Source organism: Aplosporella prunicola (assembly GCF_010093885.1).
Source record: "Aplosporella prunicola CBS 121167 unplaced genomic scaffold K452scaffold_29, whole genome shotgun sequence".
NCBI classification, from domain to species: domain Eukaryota; kingdom Fungi; phylum Ascomycota; class Dothideomycetes; order Botryosphaeriales; family Aplosporellaceae; genus Aplosporella; species Aplosporella prunicola.
This window is the reverse complement of record NW_022983557.1, coordinates 82,742-96,910: the sequence shown is the minus strand read 5'-3', so window position 1 is coordinate 96,910 and position 14,169 is coordinate 82,742. Positions and strand designations below refer to the sequence as shown.

Sequence of the window (14,169 nt, the reverse complement as noted above, 5' to 3'; positions counted from 1 at the left end):
GGCCTCCTTGCATGCGCCGGGCTGCGCTGGCCTTCTGGAACCGTTCCTTGCATGACGGGTCTGCCGCAAGGGCCGTCCACGGGCAAATTCAGTGGTCAGTGGTCGGCGGGAAAAAAAAAAAAGACCCAGCACCACCAGCAGCCTATGCCTTACGCCACACTGCCCAGAGCAGCCAGAGAGCCAATCCTTTACAGACAACTAACCGAGGCTCGGACGCCGGGCTAGCCTGGTCATACTGCATCCCGCGGCGTTCACGCCTACAATCACCACCGTGCCACCAACCCAAGCCAGCTGCTTCCTTCGACCGTTGCGCCGCGCAGAAAATGAGGTAGTCATCGGGCCCTCCCGTATTTTCTTCTCGCTGCAATAGGAGAGCCATCCCGCCGGCGGCTCGTTCGTCTTTCACTTTTTTTTCTTTTCCTTTTTGCCTTTCGCACATGCAGGCCGTGACACGTCCCCCGCCCCGGCTTGTCCACGCCGCCCGGCGGCAGAAAAACAAAAAGTCGAAAAAGTAATCATCGATAGCTAGCTAGGTTTGTTATAAAGCGGTGCGTGGACTGCTGACGCCGTTGATGTGCCGCAGCCAACATGCAGGTGATTTGAGCTTTGGGGCCGCCTGAAATTTTGATATACCTCCCTCTACACGACGGCGGCGTCGCGCTGCGTTTTAGCCGGGGAAATCAAACACCCCATCTGCCCATACAATACGATGGGGCTCGCTAACGGCTGCTTGCTTGCTCTGTTTGTTTGAGTGTTTTCGCTCCACTTGTTATGCTTCCGCTACTATTGCTTTCTACCTGCGACCCGTCCCCAGGCAGAGGGTCCAGCGCGAGAGAGAGAGGGTCCATGGGGTCCCGAATTAAATGGGTGTACCCGCTCGCCCACCCGCGTGCCCGCTTGCCCGCTGCCCGCCCGCCGCCCCAGCAGTCAGGTACTCGTACGGTAGGAGTAGGAGAGGAAGGTACCTTACGCATGCAAGCACGCATCATCGCAGCCCACCGACCACGACTCACCTACCACCAACCGCGCACCCACCCCACCAAGCCCTCCTTCTCTCCTGCTTCTCCCATCCTTCCATCGCGATCTCAGACGCAGGCACGCACAGCACCCCCAGCTCCCAGCAGGCAGGCATTGGGCAGCCAGGACAAGAAGAAGGCAGGCGCGCACCCGGGCCTCCCTAACCGCGAGCCTCCCCTCGCACGCAGCAATCCTCGCAGCGGGGCCCCTGCGCGCTCGTTCGCTTCGCTCAAGCAAACAAGCGCCATAAGTCCTCATGGGCCTCCCCGCCTGCGCTCCATGCTCCCTCTGGGCTGACCCCATCATCCGATCCGAGTCCAACCGGCCGAAATTCGCCGCGCGTGCACGTCTGCCCCCATGTGCTGCTGGGCCCGAGGTCGAGAGCGGCTTTGTTCTTCTGCCCTGCCGCCTCTCTGTCCTGCCCGTCGGGTCTGATGGACGGATGGACATCCGTTTTTTTTTTTTTTCTTACTTTTCTTTTTGTTTTCGTCGTCTCTCTCCTTCTTCTTCTGTCTTGCCCTGCCACTTGCGCTGCTACAATACATTTGCTGCTGCGCAAGTTCTCTGCTTGCCCGCTATGCGGCCTGTCCCACCTATCTGTCTTGCCCGGGCAGTGGGCAGGTAGGTCGCTGCGTCAGTCGGCCGGCCGGTCGGGAGAGAGAGAGAGAAAGAGAGTGGACGGACGAGAGCGGAAGGCGCTCACGCCCTCCTGCCCCCACAGTAGGTGAGTGCGCACCATCTATCTAGCACACGCGACCCTCGCCAGAAGCAAACGGGTGGGTAAGGAAGGTAGATAACTATGCGCAGCCAAGACACGCGAATTCTCTAAACGTGAGGCGGACGGCATGACGACGGACGGCAGGCAGGCAAGCTGCGGCTAGGCGCGCACCCCATAACCAATCCAACCCAAACCTTGCTGCGCGGGTGAGACACAAGGAAGCGGGTAGGTATAAAACTAGTTCTGTCTATCCAACCATCCATCCGTCGTTTCGCTCACTCGCTCGCGCCCCGGCCCGTCGCTCTACCCTACCTACCCACCACCCAACGACCGTAACCGTAAACCGCGAACACCATCTAGCGAGACAGCGAACAACACGCGCAGTCCCTACAGCCTCCTCCCTGTCTCGGTACAGGTTTAAATCCTGGAGACGGGTATAAAGGCCTCATAGTCCACACATACGCAGGCTACAAACAAACGCCGTAACTAGGTCTTTTCTCTTCTCTTCTTCTTCTACTCCGCACAAGCATCACCATCCATCGCGCAAGACGGTAAGTGAGCTTCGCGGTGACGGGCGTTGCGCGATCTACCTACTTACCTACTTACCTACCTACCCTGCCTGCCTTGCTCTGCTCTGCTCTACCTACCTGCATACCTACCTGCTTTACCCTCGCTCGCGCGCACATACATCTAAACGCACGACGCCAGACCCTGCAGCCTAGACGGAACCAAAGGAACCAAAGAAAGCAAGCAAACAAGCACGCAAGCAGCCAGTCCCGCGCGCGCGCGGCAACCACGCCGACACCATCGCAACTACCTACCTACCACCTACCACCGAGCACGTTGACGTCGAGAGAGAGTCGCCAAACAGGTCTGCTACGTCTTCTCAGCCACAGCCAGGCCAGGCCAGGCCACGATAGGACAGCGCAGGACAGTGCACCCGCCCCAGCCAGGGCGCGTGTTTCGCCCGCAGCGCAAGGCACGTTCATGCCCACGCCCACGCCCACGCCCACGCCCACGTACGTTTGTACCGCAGGGCAAGGCAAAGCAAGGAAAGACAAGTCTTGCCGCGTCTCCTTCGCCCGTGCGTGGCATGGGCATGGGCATGGGCATGGGCGGCCATGGCGCGCAACGGCGCGCGTGGCAAGATGGCATGGCATTCGTGGCATGCCCATGCCCACGCCCATACCCATGCCATGCCATCAAAAGCGCGCAATCTTATCTCGCACGCACACACGCGCGCGCAGGGGTGGGCGAGTGGGCATGTAGGTGGGCGCGTCCCTTGCTCGACTCGACTGGCCTGGCATTGACACGCTGGCGGGAATAGGAGGGCGCGTCGCCGGGTTTATTGCGTTGCGCTCGCTTTCGGCGTTGCCACCACTGGCGATCGCTCGGGTTGTCAGGGTCAGGGTGAGGGTCTAGGTCAGGGTTGAGATGGGCGCGCACGCTCGCATACGGGTTGTGCTATTTTTGGCGTGTCCTATTTTGGCCTGTCCTGGCTTGGCCTGCCTTGGTCTGTTCGGTATGGTGGTTTGATGAGCTGAGGTGAGTCGTATCGAGAGGGGTCGAGTCGAGGCGAGGCGAGGTGGGTTGTGGCAAGTCGAGGTAGGTGAGTAGGGTAAGTAAGGCCAGGGAAGGGAGGGAAAGGTAAGGTAGGTAAGTAGGGTAGGGAAAATAGGTAGGTGAGTAAGGAAAGATGGCACGTTACGTCACAAGTCAACACACACAACGGCACAGCACCAAGCAATCAATCAACGCAAGAAGCAGTTCTTTCTTTCTTTCTTTCTCTCTTCAAGAAGGCAGAAGCAGAAAAAGCAGAGGATATCTAATCTGTCATTTCGCATCCCGACTCGCGCGACCAGAAAACTGAAAACTGAAAACTTGAAAAAGAAACAGAAAACATCAAATCTATCTCTCTATCTAGGTAGGGCAGATGAGGGCAGGTCTAAACCCCCTTGACCAAGCAGGTAAGCAAGCAATCAAGCAGCAAGAACCAGAAACAGACAAAAAGACAGAGAGATGTATGAAGACCTCCGAGACACCCGAAACCTCATCAGACGCGTTAGGTAAGTTAAGTGGTTAGTAGGCGGTAACGAGAGAGAAAGCGAGAAAGAGGGAAAAGAGGAATAGAAGACGGACGGAAAGCTTGGAAAAAAGAAAGAGAAAAAGAGAAAAAGTATAAACGCCAGACATGCCATGCCGCGGGACGAGAGACGCGCGTCCTATTTGGAGAACAACAGAGGAACGGAATGGAATGGAAAGAGTAGCAAACGAAAAAAAAAAAAAAAAAAAGGAAAGAAAGTTGAACGAACAAACACTCAATCAAGAAAGAGAAAGAGGAAAAGACAACACAACGCACGTATGCGCTCGCTCAGACCTGCACCAACAGGAAGACAGACAGGAACCCTACCCGACAAATAAACGAGCATTCAGACCCAGAACCAGTAAACTCCGACCAAGCAAGCAAGCAGCGCGCGGCTCCTATTCCACCTCTAGCCCTAGCCCAGCCGCAGCCGCAGCCGTCGTCGCCACCGTTGCAAGGCAGACAGGGCAGACAGTGCAGGACAGTGCAGGGCAAGGCAGGGCGAGGCAGGGCGCGCACACAATCCAAAAAAAAAAAAAAAAAACGCCATTTTTTCGCCGCCCAAATGCACGGGACCCAGCAGCCCTCACTCTTTTTCCAGCCACGAGGAGACAAGACAAGACAGGAAAGATAAGATGAAAAAGACCAGAAAAGCACGGAAGATAATAAAGAGACGAAATGAGATGAAATAAAAAACGCAAGAGGAAGCAAGCAAAACGGAGAACGAAGGGCGTGCGGAACGCTCACATGATAGGTATGCTGAGTAGGTATGAAGATGATGACGAAAGGAACAACAACAAGAGAGGATCAACAAGACAAACAGACGGAGAGCGAACGAGCGCTACAGCAGTGAAACAACAACGACGAGACGAGACGAGACGATCTACAAAGGAGAGCGTGCGTGGATGTTGCGTACACGCTTGCGTACAGCTGAGGTGGAGTAAAGCAGGTAAGGCTGAAAAGAGGAAGCATGCATGCATGCGTGAACGAGGCTAGCCGGGCCGGAAACAGGATGGAACAGCCAAGGCAAGGCAAGGCAGAAAGATGATCGAAGATAGGTAGGTAAGAAAGAAGGCAGGCCACAGGGCGGGGGCGCGAGCCTGCACTGCCTCCCGCCCTGGGCTGGTTGGTTGGTTGGTTGTGGTAGTCGGTGGACCCTGCTCGATTCGATTCGCCTCGAGGTGAGGTAAGGCAAGGCAAGGCAAGGCAGACACCCACCCCATCCCATCCCAGCGTAGTCGAGTCGAAACCGGATTGTTTCGTTTCGTTTCGACAGCCATCCCGGTACCGCCACAAAAGGGAGATGAGCAGATGACGTCTCCAAGCGCGCGCCCACGGACGGGGGCGGGGCGGGGGCCCCCTGGCGCGCGATCTGCCGTCCGCGCTTCCAATGCGGGCGCGCGGCTTGCGCGTCCTGTTGCGAAAAGGAGGGGGAGGAGGCGTTGAGGGCGGCCTGACTGTTTTAGGGGAGGAAGAGCTAGGGGATTGGCGGATCAGGCGCACGCGTGCGAGGCTGATCGGCCGCCGCTGTTGACGCACGCAGTGGCGGAACGCGCGGAGAGCCAGGGGCCCGAGACGGAGCGGAAGCGGGAGCGGGAGCGGGATCGGGAACGGGAACGGAAAGAGCCGCGCGCGTGCGCTCCCTGTCCGGCGGCTGGCTGGCTGTCTAGCCTAGAAGCTGAACAAGCCGCTGCGCTTCTTGCCGAAGGGGTAGATGACCAGCGCGCTGAGGAAGAGGCCGACGGTGATGCCAATCGCGACCTGGATGACCGAGTAGCCCACGCTGAGCGCGGCGGAGTTGACGTTCGCCGTGTCCATGCCGCTCGTGGCCGTCGTCGTGCCCGTCGCGTTATGCGTGATCTGGTTCGCCGACGTGACGCCGCTGACCAAGCTGCCGCTGACGGCGAGGCCCGACGGCACCTGCACGAAGATGGCGGGCAGCATGGCCGCGGCCGCGAGGCCGTAGCCGACCTTGCGCGTGCGCGGCATGTACGGCTCTGGGGTGGGGGCTGGCGGCGGCGGCGCGGGAATGGCGTCTTCGGGGCGCTTGACGGAGTTGATGGCGGCGGCGGCGAGAGAGGCGCGTTGACCGCGCGCTTGGCGCCGCATGGAGCGGATGCGCGGGCGCATGTACGTCTCGTAGATGTCGAGGACGAGATTGTCGATTTTCCCCCCGAGCCGCGAGTACAGGTTCGCCATGGCGCCGATGGCGAGCGCGCCCAGCGTGCTGCTGATTTGCGTGTTCCCCGTGAAGTGCAGCGACGAGAAGTGGTTGACGATATAGCCGACGAAGGAGATGACGACCATCACGGGGACTTGTTTCCATTTGGCCTGGTTGATGACGCAGAGGCAGAGGGTGAAGGCGGGCACGAACCAGAAGGTCCAGTTCACGGGCATCTGGTTCGAGCAGGTGGTTGTGGATGTGGCGTCTTTGTCGAAGAGCCCCCAGAGTACGATGCCGATGGTCATGCCGAAGCCCAGGAACAGCGAGTAGATGATGGCGTAGACCATGCGCACCGAGCCCGCCACAATGTGCTTGGATTGCAGCTCCGAGCTGGCGCAGAGCACCGTGTAGCCTGGCAGGATCAGCGCGATGCTGCTCTGTGCGAGGGCGGCGAAGCAGAACAGCTCGCCGCCGCGGATGGAGCCGAACGCGCGCGCGAAAAAGGACGTCAAGACCGCCGCGGCGATCTCGAAGACGTTGTTGAAGAGGTGCGAGCTCGGTGCCGCGATCAGCTGGAGGTAGCCCACCAGACAGCCTAGCAGGAACGCGACGGGCAGGTCTATCAGCCGCGCTTGGAAGGCGAACGGGCCCACGCATGCCGACGCCAGCCCGTACACGCCCACCAGGTACCACGCCTTGTACTTGGCGGGGCGCTTGATGATTTCTTCGAGCCGCTGCGTCGCCTCTTCCACGCCCATGCGGTCGTGCACAACGTCCTTGTAGCAGGCGTGCGTGTCGCGCAGCTTGCCGAGATCGACGCCCTGCTGGGAGCGGACGAGCTTGACCTCGGTCGTGTGCGTCGTCGAGTCGTCAAACGAGATGATCATGCACCCCGGGATGTAGAGGAACTGGCTCTCGATCTCGAGCACGCGCGCGCTCATCTTCATGCACTCCTCCAGCCGGTGCGTCGGCGCGCCGTACTGCATCATGGCGCGGCACAGCTTGAGCAGGTAGCGCTGGCGCGCCATGACCTCGGAGATGTGCACCGTGATGCGGATTTCGTCCTCGAGGCGGGGGCGCCCCAGGCGGTGCATGGCGCCCTTGATGGAGCCGCCGCTGCGCGTGCGCTTGCCCATGCCGGGCCGCGGCGTGCGCTTCAGCTTCTCCGCCATCGAGTCGTTCATCTCGCCCGGCGTGGCGGCCGATGCCAGCACCGACGAGGAGCCCACCAGCTGCGCCAGCGACGAGTTGGACGGGTTCGTGCTGTGGCCGCCCGCGTACCAGGGGCGCTGCTTCCGGCCCACGGGCGTCGTGGTGCCCGACTGCGGCGGCGACGGCTGCGGCGTCATGGCGGGCGTGACGCCGCCGGGCGTGGGCGTGCCGCTGGTGTTGGCCGACATGGTGGTGGCGTTGCTGCCGAGGCGGTGGTGGCCGGCATAGCCGTTGCTGCCGCCGCCCATGGCGCCCGCCATGCCACCCTGCGTGCTGTACAGGTTCAGCAGGGCGCCGAAGATGCCGCCGCGGTACTTGGCCGGCTGCGGCACGTAGTCGTCGAGGCGCTGGTCCATGGTGGGCGTGGTGGGGCGCGAGATCAGCGGCGTCGGCTCCGTGTGCAGCGCCACGCGCTGCCCCTGCTCACGCTTGGTGTGGTTGCTCACGAGGCGCCTGGCCTCTGTGAGGGTGCCCTCGCCCAACGGCTTGGAGATGACGTCGTCGTCGTCCTCGTCGCCCGAGATCAGGTCCTCCATGTAAGCCTGCTGGCGGCGGCGCGACCCGGACCGCCCTAGGCCTATGGGCTCCATGGGGATCGAGTCGGCGCTCTCGTTGCTCCCGCGGCGCGACCCGGGCGCCGACGGCCCCGCGCTGCCCACGCTCCGGGCCAGCCGGTTAGCGCGGTCATGTGCGTCGTTGCGGGCGCGGCGCGCCGGCGTGTCGTCGTCCTCGGAGTCTTCGATGGACGCAAACGGGTTGCTGCTGATCGAGGGCTTCTTGCGGATCGCGGGCTTGGGCTTGGACGGCAGCGGCTGTCCAAAGGCCTTGTGCACGGCCTTGACCAGCTCGGCCTCGGCGGGCGTGCGGTCGTCGCGGCTCGTCACCGGCGAGAGGTACGCGCCGGCGCCCTCGCGCGGCGTGACGGAGCCCGAGCCCGGCTCCGACGGCGGCTGGTACCGCGTCGACGTGGCGGCGGAGCGGGGGTTGAGGCGGTCATCGGTGACGGGGGGCGCTTCGTCGAGGTTGGACGAGGCCGTGAAGCCGACGCGCTTGCCGCCGCGCGGCCGCTCGCTGGTCGTCGGCGGGGTGGGTTGGACGGACGAGCGGTTGAGGCTGATGGCGGGCACGTTCGGGTAGGGAGGCGGCGGCTGGTCGTTGGCCTCGGGCGGCGAGGGCAGGTTGCTAGAGGATGCAGACATCTCCGCAAGGTGATCCTGGCCGGAGGGGGGAACGTCCCATGGAGGGTTCATACAGTCTGACTGGAAAGTGGAGCCCCGGGAGCTATGACGTTTTCTTGGCTGCTCGATAGCAGAGCTAGAGGGGGAATGAAAGTACGAGGAGCCGGCACGACTCTGTCTCGCTCTCTCTCTCTCGCTGGTTGTGCGCGGCGCTCGGGGAAGGGAGGGATGAATGGCAGGCCGATCAGTCAAGTCACGTCCCCAGCGGCTCTTGATAATGGCGGACGGCGCAGAGAGCGGAGATTGCGAGGGGAGAAAAAAAAAGAGACACCACGGGTCAATGGGTTGGTTGGGCGTCAATGGAATATTCTCAGGGAGATGTCTTAGGGGAGCGAGAGAAAAAGGCGAGAGTCCAACAATGTCGCGGGCGGGAACCCTGAGGGCGAGATGAGTAATTAAACGCGTGGGCGCAGAGCGGCGGCGGAGGAGGAGGTGGAGGATCGGTAGCAGACACATGCGGCGCACCGGGTACGGTGATCAGGGCTAGACTAAAAAGCAGGACGCTCAACGGGCGATCGCTAGGGGACTGGAAGGTGGCTCGCGAGTCGTCATCGCGACAAGGTCGAGATAGGCCCAAAGCGGCATCGCCTCCAAGAACGCCCCACCATGTGTGTGTTATATTCTTAGCCGGATGGATGGGGGATCCTCTTTTTTTTTTTTCCTCTGTCTTACATCGTTGGTGTTGTGGCTTTTTCGCCTGCCACCTATGCACTGACCTGAATTGTCAAGCGTCAAGCGTCGTCGTTGTCGCGCGCGCGCGCGCTGTCTTGTCGTTATCATCATCATCATCAATCATTCCTTCCCCCGCCCCCTCCTCCCCCCTGCCACACTTTCCAATCCATCCTTGCGATTCCAACGGCCGATCCTCGGCGCCGCAGCAGCCGCCGCTGTCGTCGTCGTCGTCGATAATGGGATAATGGTCGCGCACGTATGGGTCCACGGTCTCCTGCCCACGCAGGCGCAAGATCAGCCGCTACAAGCTTCTCGAACGGCCGGCATACAAGTTATCGGCGCCGGGCAGGGATGCGCGGCAGGGAATGGAGATTTCTTCTCATTATATTTGTATATTTTTTTCCTCTCGTGCTTTTTGGGAGCAAATGACAATCATGCCCTCTGGCTGGACGGGTCTCGTGTTCGTTTCGGCGGCGGGGCGGGTGTGGCGGGAGTTGGGCTGGGCTTGCTGCGTGCGCTGGGCGCGGATGGTGCGGAGAAAGCGTGCGCAAGCTCTAGCGTCAAAGGGTCGGTCGGAGAGAGTGGGAAGTGGAGAAAGCGAGGAAGATGGGACCTTGGGAGTTGATGAAGTCGGAGGCGCGCGCGTGATTCGCTGGGAATGGCCGTTGGAGCCCGTCGGCCGTCGCTGTTCTGCCACGACAGCGAACGAGTCTAGAACCTGCATATGCATGGCTAATCAACTCTTCGATGGGCCATTCTCGCAGCCTCCGGGTCGCCGTGCGCGTTCCTGGCCGCTCGGATTCTTCCCGCAGAGAAGAAAAAGGCTTGCGCAACCCTCGATGAGTCCCCTATTCGCACAGCCACGGCAAGCGGTGTTTCAGCTGCGCGATAGTCGTGCCTTGCGTCATGTGCCTAAGCGCCCTTTGTCGCAAGCAGCCGGGAAGGGTAGGTATATTCTCGTTATTCCCATGCCAGCGCTTAGCAGCCGCCTGTTCCCCCGCTCAATGACGGCACCGTGCTGCTGGCCCGGCGCTTGCACGTCGCCATATCAGATGCTGAACCACCGCCCGCCCGCGTGCCTGTGTTTGGTGCCTAGTTGTTTCTTCTTTCTCTTCGCTTCTCGTCGCCATCTTCAATCCCTTCCATCTTTCCTTTTCCTTTTCCTTTCGTGATCCGTGCCGTTGATCGGCAGTCGCGAGCTGTTGCTGCTTGTTGTTGTAATCCCCCTCTCCCATGTCGTAATTCCTCATACACTTTTCCTTCCTTTCCCTTCCCTTCCCTGTCTCTCTCTCTCTCTCTCTCTCTCCCTTCTCTCCCTCCTCTTTTTCCTCTTCCCTTCCTATTCCTTCTAGTTACGTTACCCCGCCCAGGCGGCCGGGCTCTCCCCAGTTTCTTTTTTTAGCCGCAACCGCAAAGGTCTCACCCACCCAGCGAGCGAGCGAGCGGGCCGGCCCATACCCCAACCCACCCACCTATCTACACCACCATGCTGCGCATCGCCAGCCTAATCCTCACCCTCGCCCTCACCCTCAACGTCACCCTCACGCTCGCGCTCCCCCACCCCCACCACCAACCCCAACCCCAGCTTCAAAAACGCCAAACCCCCCCATCCCTCCCCCCAACCCTATCCGCCCTCCTCCCCCCCTGCGCACAATCCTGCCTCGCCCGCACACTCCAAACCTCCTTCCCCGCGGCATGCCTCCCGCCCGACCCCGCCACCGCCGCCGACGCAGCCATCGACTGCCTCTGCGCGGCCACAGCCTCGGACTCGGGGTCCTCGCTTGGGGAGGCGGCGCTGGGGTGTATTGAGCGGGAATGCTCGGACATCACGGGTGGTAGTGGGGTGGGGGTTGTTAGTGTGAGTGGGGTGGGTGGTGTTAAGAGGGGGTTGGGTGTGGGTAAGAGGGAGACTGGGGGGGAGGTGAGTACGCAGCAGTTGCAGGCCGCGTATGATGTCTGCGATGGAAGGCCGGGGGCTGTGGCGCCGAGGGTGGGGACCACAACGGTGTCGTTGAAGGGGACGGCGACGGCGACGGCGACGGGGAAGACGACGGCGACGAGCGCGACGAGTCCGAGGGCGACGGGTACTGGTACTGGTACTGGTAATGGTGTGGGGACGGCGACGACGGCGACGGCGACAGCGAAGTCGTCGGCCGTGTTGTCTTCTACTTCTACTTCTGCTCCTTCTTCTTCTACTTCTGCTTCTACTTCTCCTTCTACTTCCGCTTCTACTTCTTCTACTTCTATTTCTTCGTCTACTGTTTCTTCTTCTTCTTCTACTTCTTCCACCATCTCTTCCACCACCATTTCTTCTACTTCTTCACCTACATCCTCCACCACCGGCGCCCCCTCCTCCCCCTCCGACACCGCCACAACCTCAAAATCAACATTCACGCCCTCCGTCCCCGTGCCCGCCCCCGCCGCCGCCACCTCCACCCCCTCGGAACCCACAAAGTCCAAACCCCTCAGCACAGGGCAAATCATCGGGATCGCGATCGCGTCGACGTCGGCCGTCGCCATGGCCGCCGGGCTACTGTTCCTGCTCGCGTGTCTGCGGAGGCGCGATCGCGCGCGCCGCCAAGCTGTGCTGCAGGCTGCGTATGGCAAGGAGGCGTTTTACGACGACACGACGGGCACGACGGCGCGCTCGGGTATGGGTGCGGGTATGGGCGCTGGGTCTGCGACTGGGCGGCCTGAGGTTGGTGAGAGGGATGGTGCTGCTTGGGGACGCTATGTCAGTGGTGGGCAGGGGAGCTTGATGAGCGGCGCAACGGGCGTGGGTGCGGGCAGGACCAGTCCGCCGCAGGAGCAAAGGGCGGCCACGCCCCCGGACCAGGTCGGCCGCGCCGTGAGCACGGAACCCGGCGTCGCGGCCGTAGCGGTCGCAGAAGCGGCGCTGCGGCTCGGCCTCCCCGCGCAGCCGACCCAGCCGCTGCCGCAGTTCAAGCCTCTGCAGCCGCCTGCGCAGGCGGCCACGACGCAGAACCGCCGCCCCGACAGCTCGGCCACCCTGTTCGAGGAGGACGCGGCTCAAGCGGCTGCCGCCGGCGGCGCGGTCTACGGCGCCCGCGAACGCGGTGTCGGCCGCCCGCTTACGGTGCGCCCGGTGTGGGCGTCGCGCGGGTCGGGCATCCGCTCTTCGTCCATGTACTCCGCCACGAACACGAACAGGAACACAAACACGCAGTCAAGGTCCTGGGAGCGCATCTACGCGAAAGCAGCGCGGGACCAAGACCGCGGCCGCATCGGCAGCACGATGACGACGCTGAGCCAGCTGCGCGCCGCCGACGCGGACATCACGGCGAGCGAGCACCGCGCGCGCTCGCGCTCCGGCTCCCCCGTCCTCCCCAACTTGCCTGCGGCCTTGCAGATCCCGCGCAAGCGCCCCGGCAGCGGCACCGCGCTCCTGCAGAGCCCGAAGATGCTGCAGATGCAGGAGCAGGCGGCCCAGCAGACGATGCCGAGTTGGCCGTGGGCGCAGGGCCAGCAGGGCCCCGGGCAGCGACTGACGCAGTGGCCGTCGCAGAAGCGGAAGGAGGCGCCGCCGCGGCCGAGACGGCCCAGTGAGGTCGACGCGGCTGCTGCTGCGGCTGCTGGTGTTGGCGTGCAGGCTTCTGGCGCTGGCGTGCAGCGCGCGGGCGAGCTCGCCGAGCTTGAGGGCAGTGGCGTTGGTGTCGCTGCTCCTGCGCCCGTTGCAAGCCGCAGCGCCAGCAGAGCGGCGACCGCGTCCCCGCCGTCGTCAAGGACGAGCCCGGAACCGGCGCCCGTGGTGGCGACCGCGCCGACCAAGACCGCCATAGGCATCATCGCGGCGGGGGTCGCGGCCGCAGGCGTCGCAGCCGGCGTGGCTGGCGTTGGTGGCGGGTTCGGTGGTCCTGGTGCAGGAGGCGTCGAGCGCGCGCCGAGTAACGCGAGCAGTGCGAGCAGTGGCAGTGGCAGTGGTAGGGCGGGACGAGTCGGCAGCGGTGGCTCCGCTTCGAGGGCGGCTACGCGCTTCCCTGTCGTGCCGAGGACGGACAGCCTGGCCTCTTCTATGTCTGAGGTCGCGCGGAAGCCTGTGCCGGTGCCGTCGCAGCAAGGGCAGCAGCAACAGCAGGGACAGATGAATTTCCCGGCTCCGCCGTCGATGACGGCACAGCAGCTACAGCAACAGCAGATGTATTTCCCCCCACCGCCCCCCAGGCCCCAGCCCCAGCCCCAGCCACAGCAGCACCACCAGCACCACCAGCAGTACAAGTACCAACACCAACAACAACAGCAGCAGCAGCAGCAGCAGCAACCGCACCGCGGCCCGCTACTAGGCCCGCGCCCGCAACCGCAATCGCAGCACGCCCACCACCGCCAGCCTTCGGACCTGCTGACCCGCCGCGTCGGCTCCGAAAAGGCAGACGCCTTCCTGCGCGACCTCAGCCCGCCGGGCAGCGCGGCCTCGACGTCGCTATCTCTATCCCTGTCGCTGACGACGGCTAGTAACACGGCTGCGAACGCGGGTGCTAGGAATCCGTTCACCAACACCAACGCCAACGCTAACGCTGGTGCTGGCGCTGCTGGCAATAACAACAACAACCCGTTTGCGAGACCTGCAGCCGGCAACGGCACCATCACCAACCCCTTCGCCCCCGGCTACGCCGGATTGGGTATCGGAGCTGCAAGCAGCAACGGCGGCAGTAGTAGCGGCAACGGCGGCACGAGCAGCAGCTGCGCCTCGAACGGGGCGCTGACGAGCGAGTCTGCGGAGAGTGGGCCGTTGGGTCGGGTGGAGAAGGAGCGGCTGAGCGGGTGGGGTGTGCGGAGGGGTGGGGGTGGGGGTGAGGGTGCTGGGGGGGTGGCGTATTGAGTGCGTTGAGTGAGGGATTGATTAAATGAGGAGGGAGGAGGTAATTCGTGGTGTTTGCTTGGGTACGCGTGCATGGTTGATGATGATGGATTGATTGGAGCAAGCGAGCGAGCGTGCGTGCATAGCGTCGGCGTTTTTTTTTTTTTTTTTTTTTTTTTTTTTTTTTTTTTTTTTTTTTTTTTTTTTTTTTTTTTTCTCTCTCTCTCTCTGCTGCCATCCCTCCCTCCC

The 14,169-nt window shown here is 62.3% G+C and overlaps 5 protein-coding genes across 5 annotated transcripts; 2 read left to right on the top strand and 3 right to left on the bottom strand.

Annotated features, from left to right (window-relative positions):
* The first annotated feature begins 955 nt into the window (after positions 1 to 955).
* Positions 956 to 1,369, top strand: K452DRAFT_291525 (uncharacterized protein). The gene has a single exon (XM_033541194.1). The coding sequence runs from the start codon at positions 973 to 975 to the stop codon at positions 1,312 to 1,314; it is 342 nt and encodes a 113-aa protein (XP_033393192.1). The 5' UTR covers positions 956 to 972; the 3' UTR covers positions 1,315 to 1,369.
* A 3,210-nt stretch (positions 1,370 to 4,579) lies between these two features.
* K452DRAFT_101409 (uncharacterized protein) lies at positions 4,580 to 5,268 on the bottom strand. The gene has a single exon (XM_033534902.1). The coding sequence runs from the start codon at positions 5,044 to 5,046 to the stop codon at positions 4,702 to 4,704; it is 345 nt and encodes a 114-aa protein (XP_033393191.1). The 5' UTR covers positions 5,047 to 5,268; the 3' UTR covers positions 4,580 to 4,701.
* Positions 5,269 to 5,489: 221 nt separating this feature from the next.
* K452DRAFT_235726 (uncharacterized protein) lies at positions 5,490 to 7,730 on the bottom strand (the record flags this gene model as incomplete). The annotated part of the gene is made up of 1 exon (XM_033537458.1): positions 5,490 to 7,730. One exon carries the CDS (start codon positions 7,728 to 7,730, stop codon positions 5,490 to 5,492), a length of 2,241 nt encoding a protein of 746 aa, XP_033393190.1.
* Positions 7,731 to 9,179: 1,449 nt separating this feature from the next.
* Positions 9,180 to 10,433, top strand: K452DRAFT_101411 (uncharacterized protein). The gene has a single exon (XM_033534903.1). It carries the CDS (start codon positions 9,470 to 9,472, stop codon positions 10,274 to 10,276), a length of 807 nt encoding a protein of 268 aa, XP_033393189.1. The 5' UTR covers positions 9,180 to 9,469; the 3' UTR covers positions 10,277 to 10,433.
* A 3,249-nt stretch (positions 10,434 to 13,682) lies between these two features.
* K452DRAFT_291519 (uncharacterized protein) lies at positions 13,683 to 14,136 on the bottom strand. Its single transcript, XM_033541193.1, has one exon. The coding sequence runs from the start codon at positions 14,013 to 14,015 to the stop codon at positions 13,728 to 13,730; it is 288 nt and encodes a 95-aa protein (XP_033393188.1). The 5' UTR covers positions 14,016 to 14,136; the 3' UTR covers positions 13,683 to 13,727.
* Between the last annotated feature and the right edge of the window lie 33 nt (positions 14,137 to 14,169).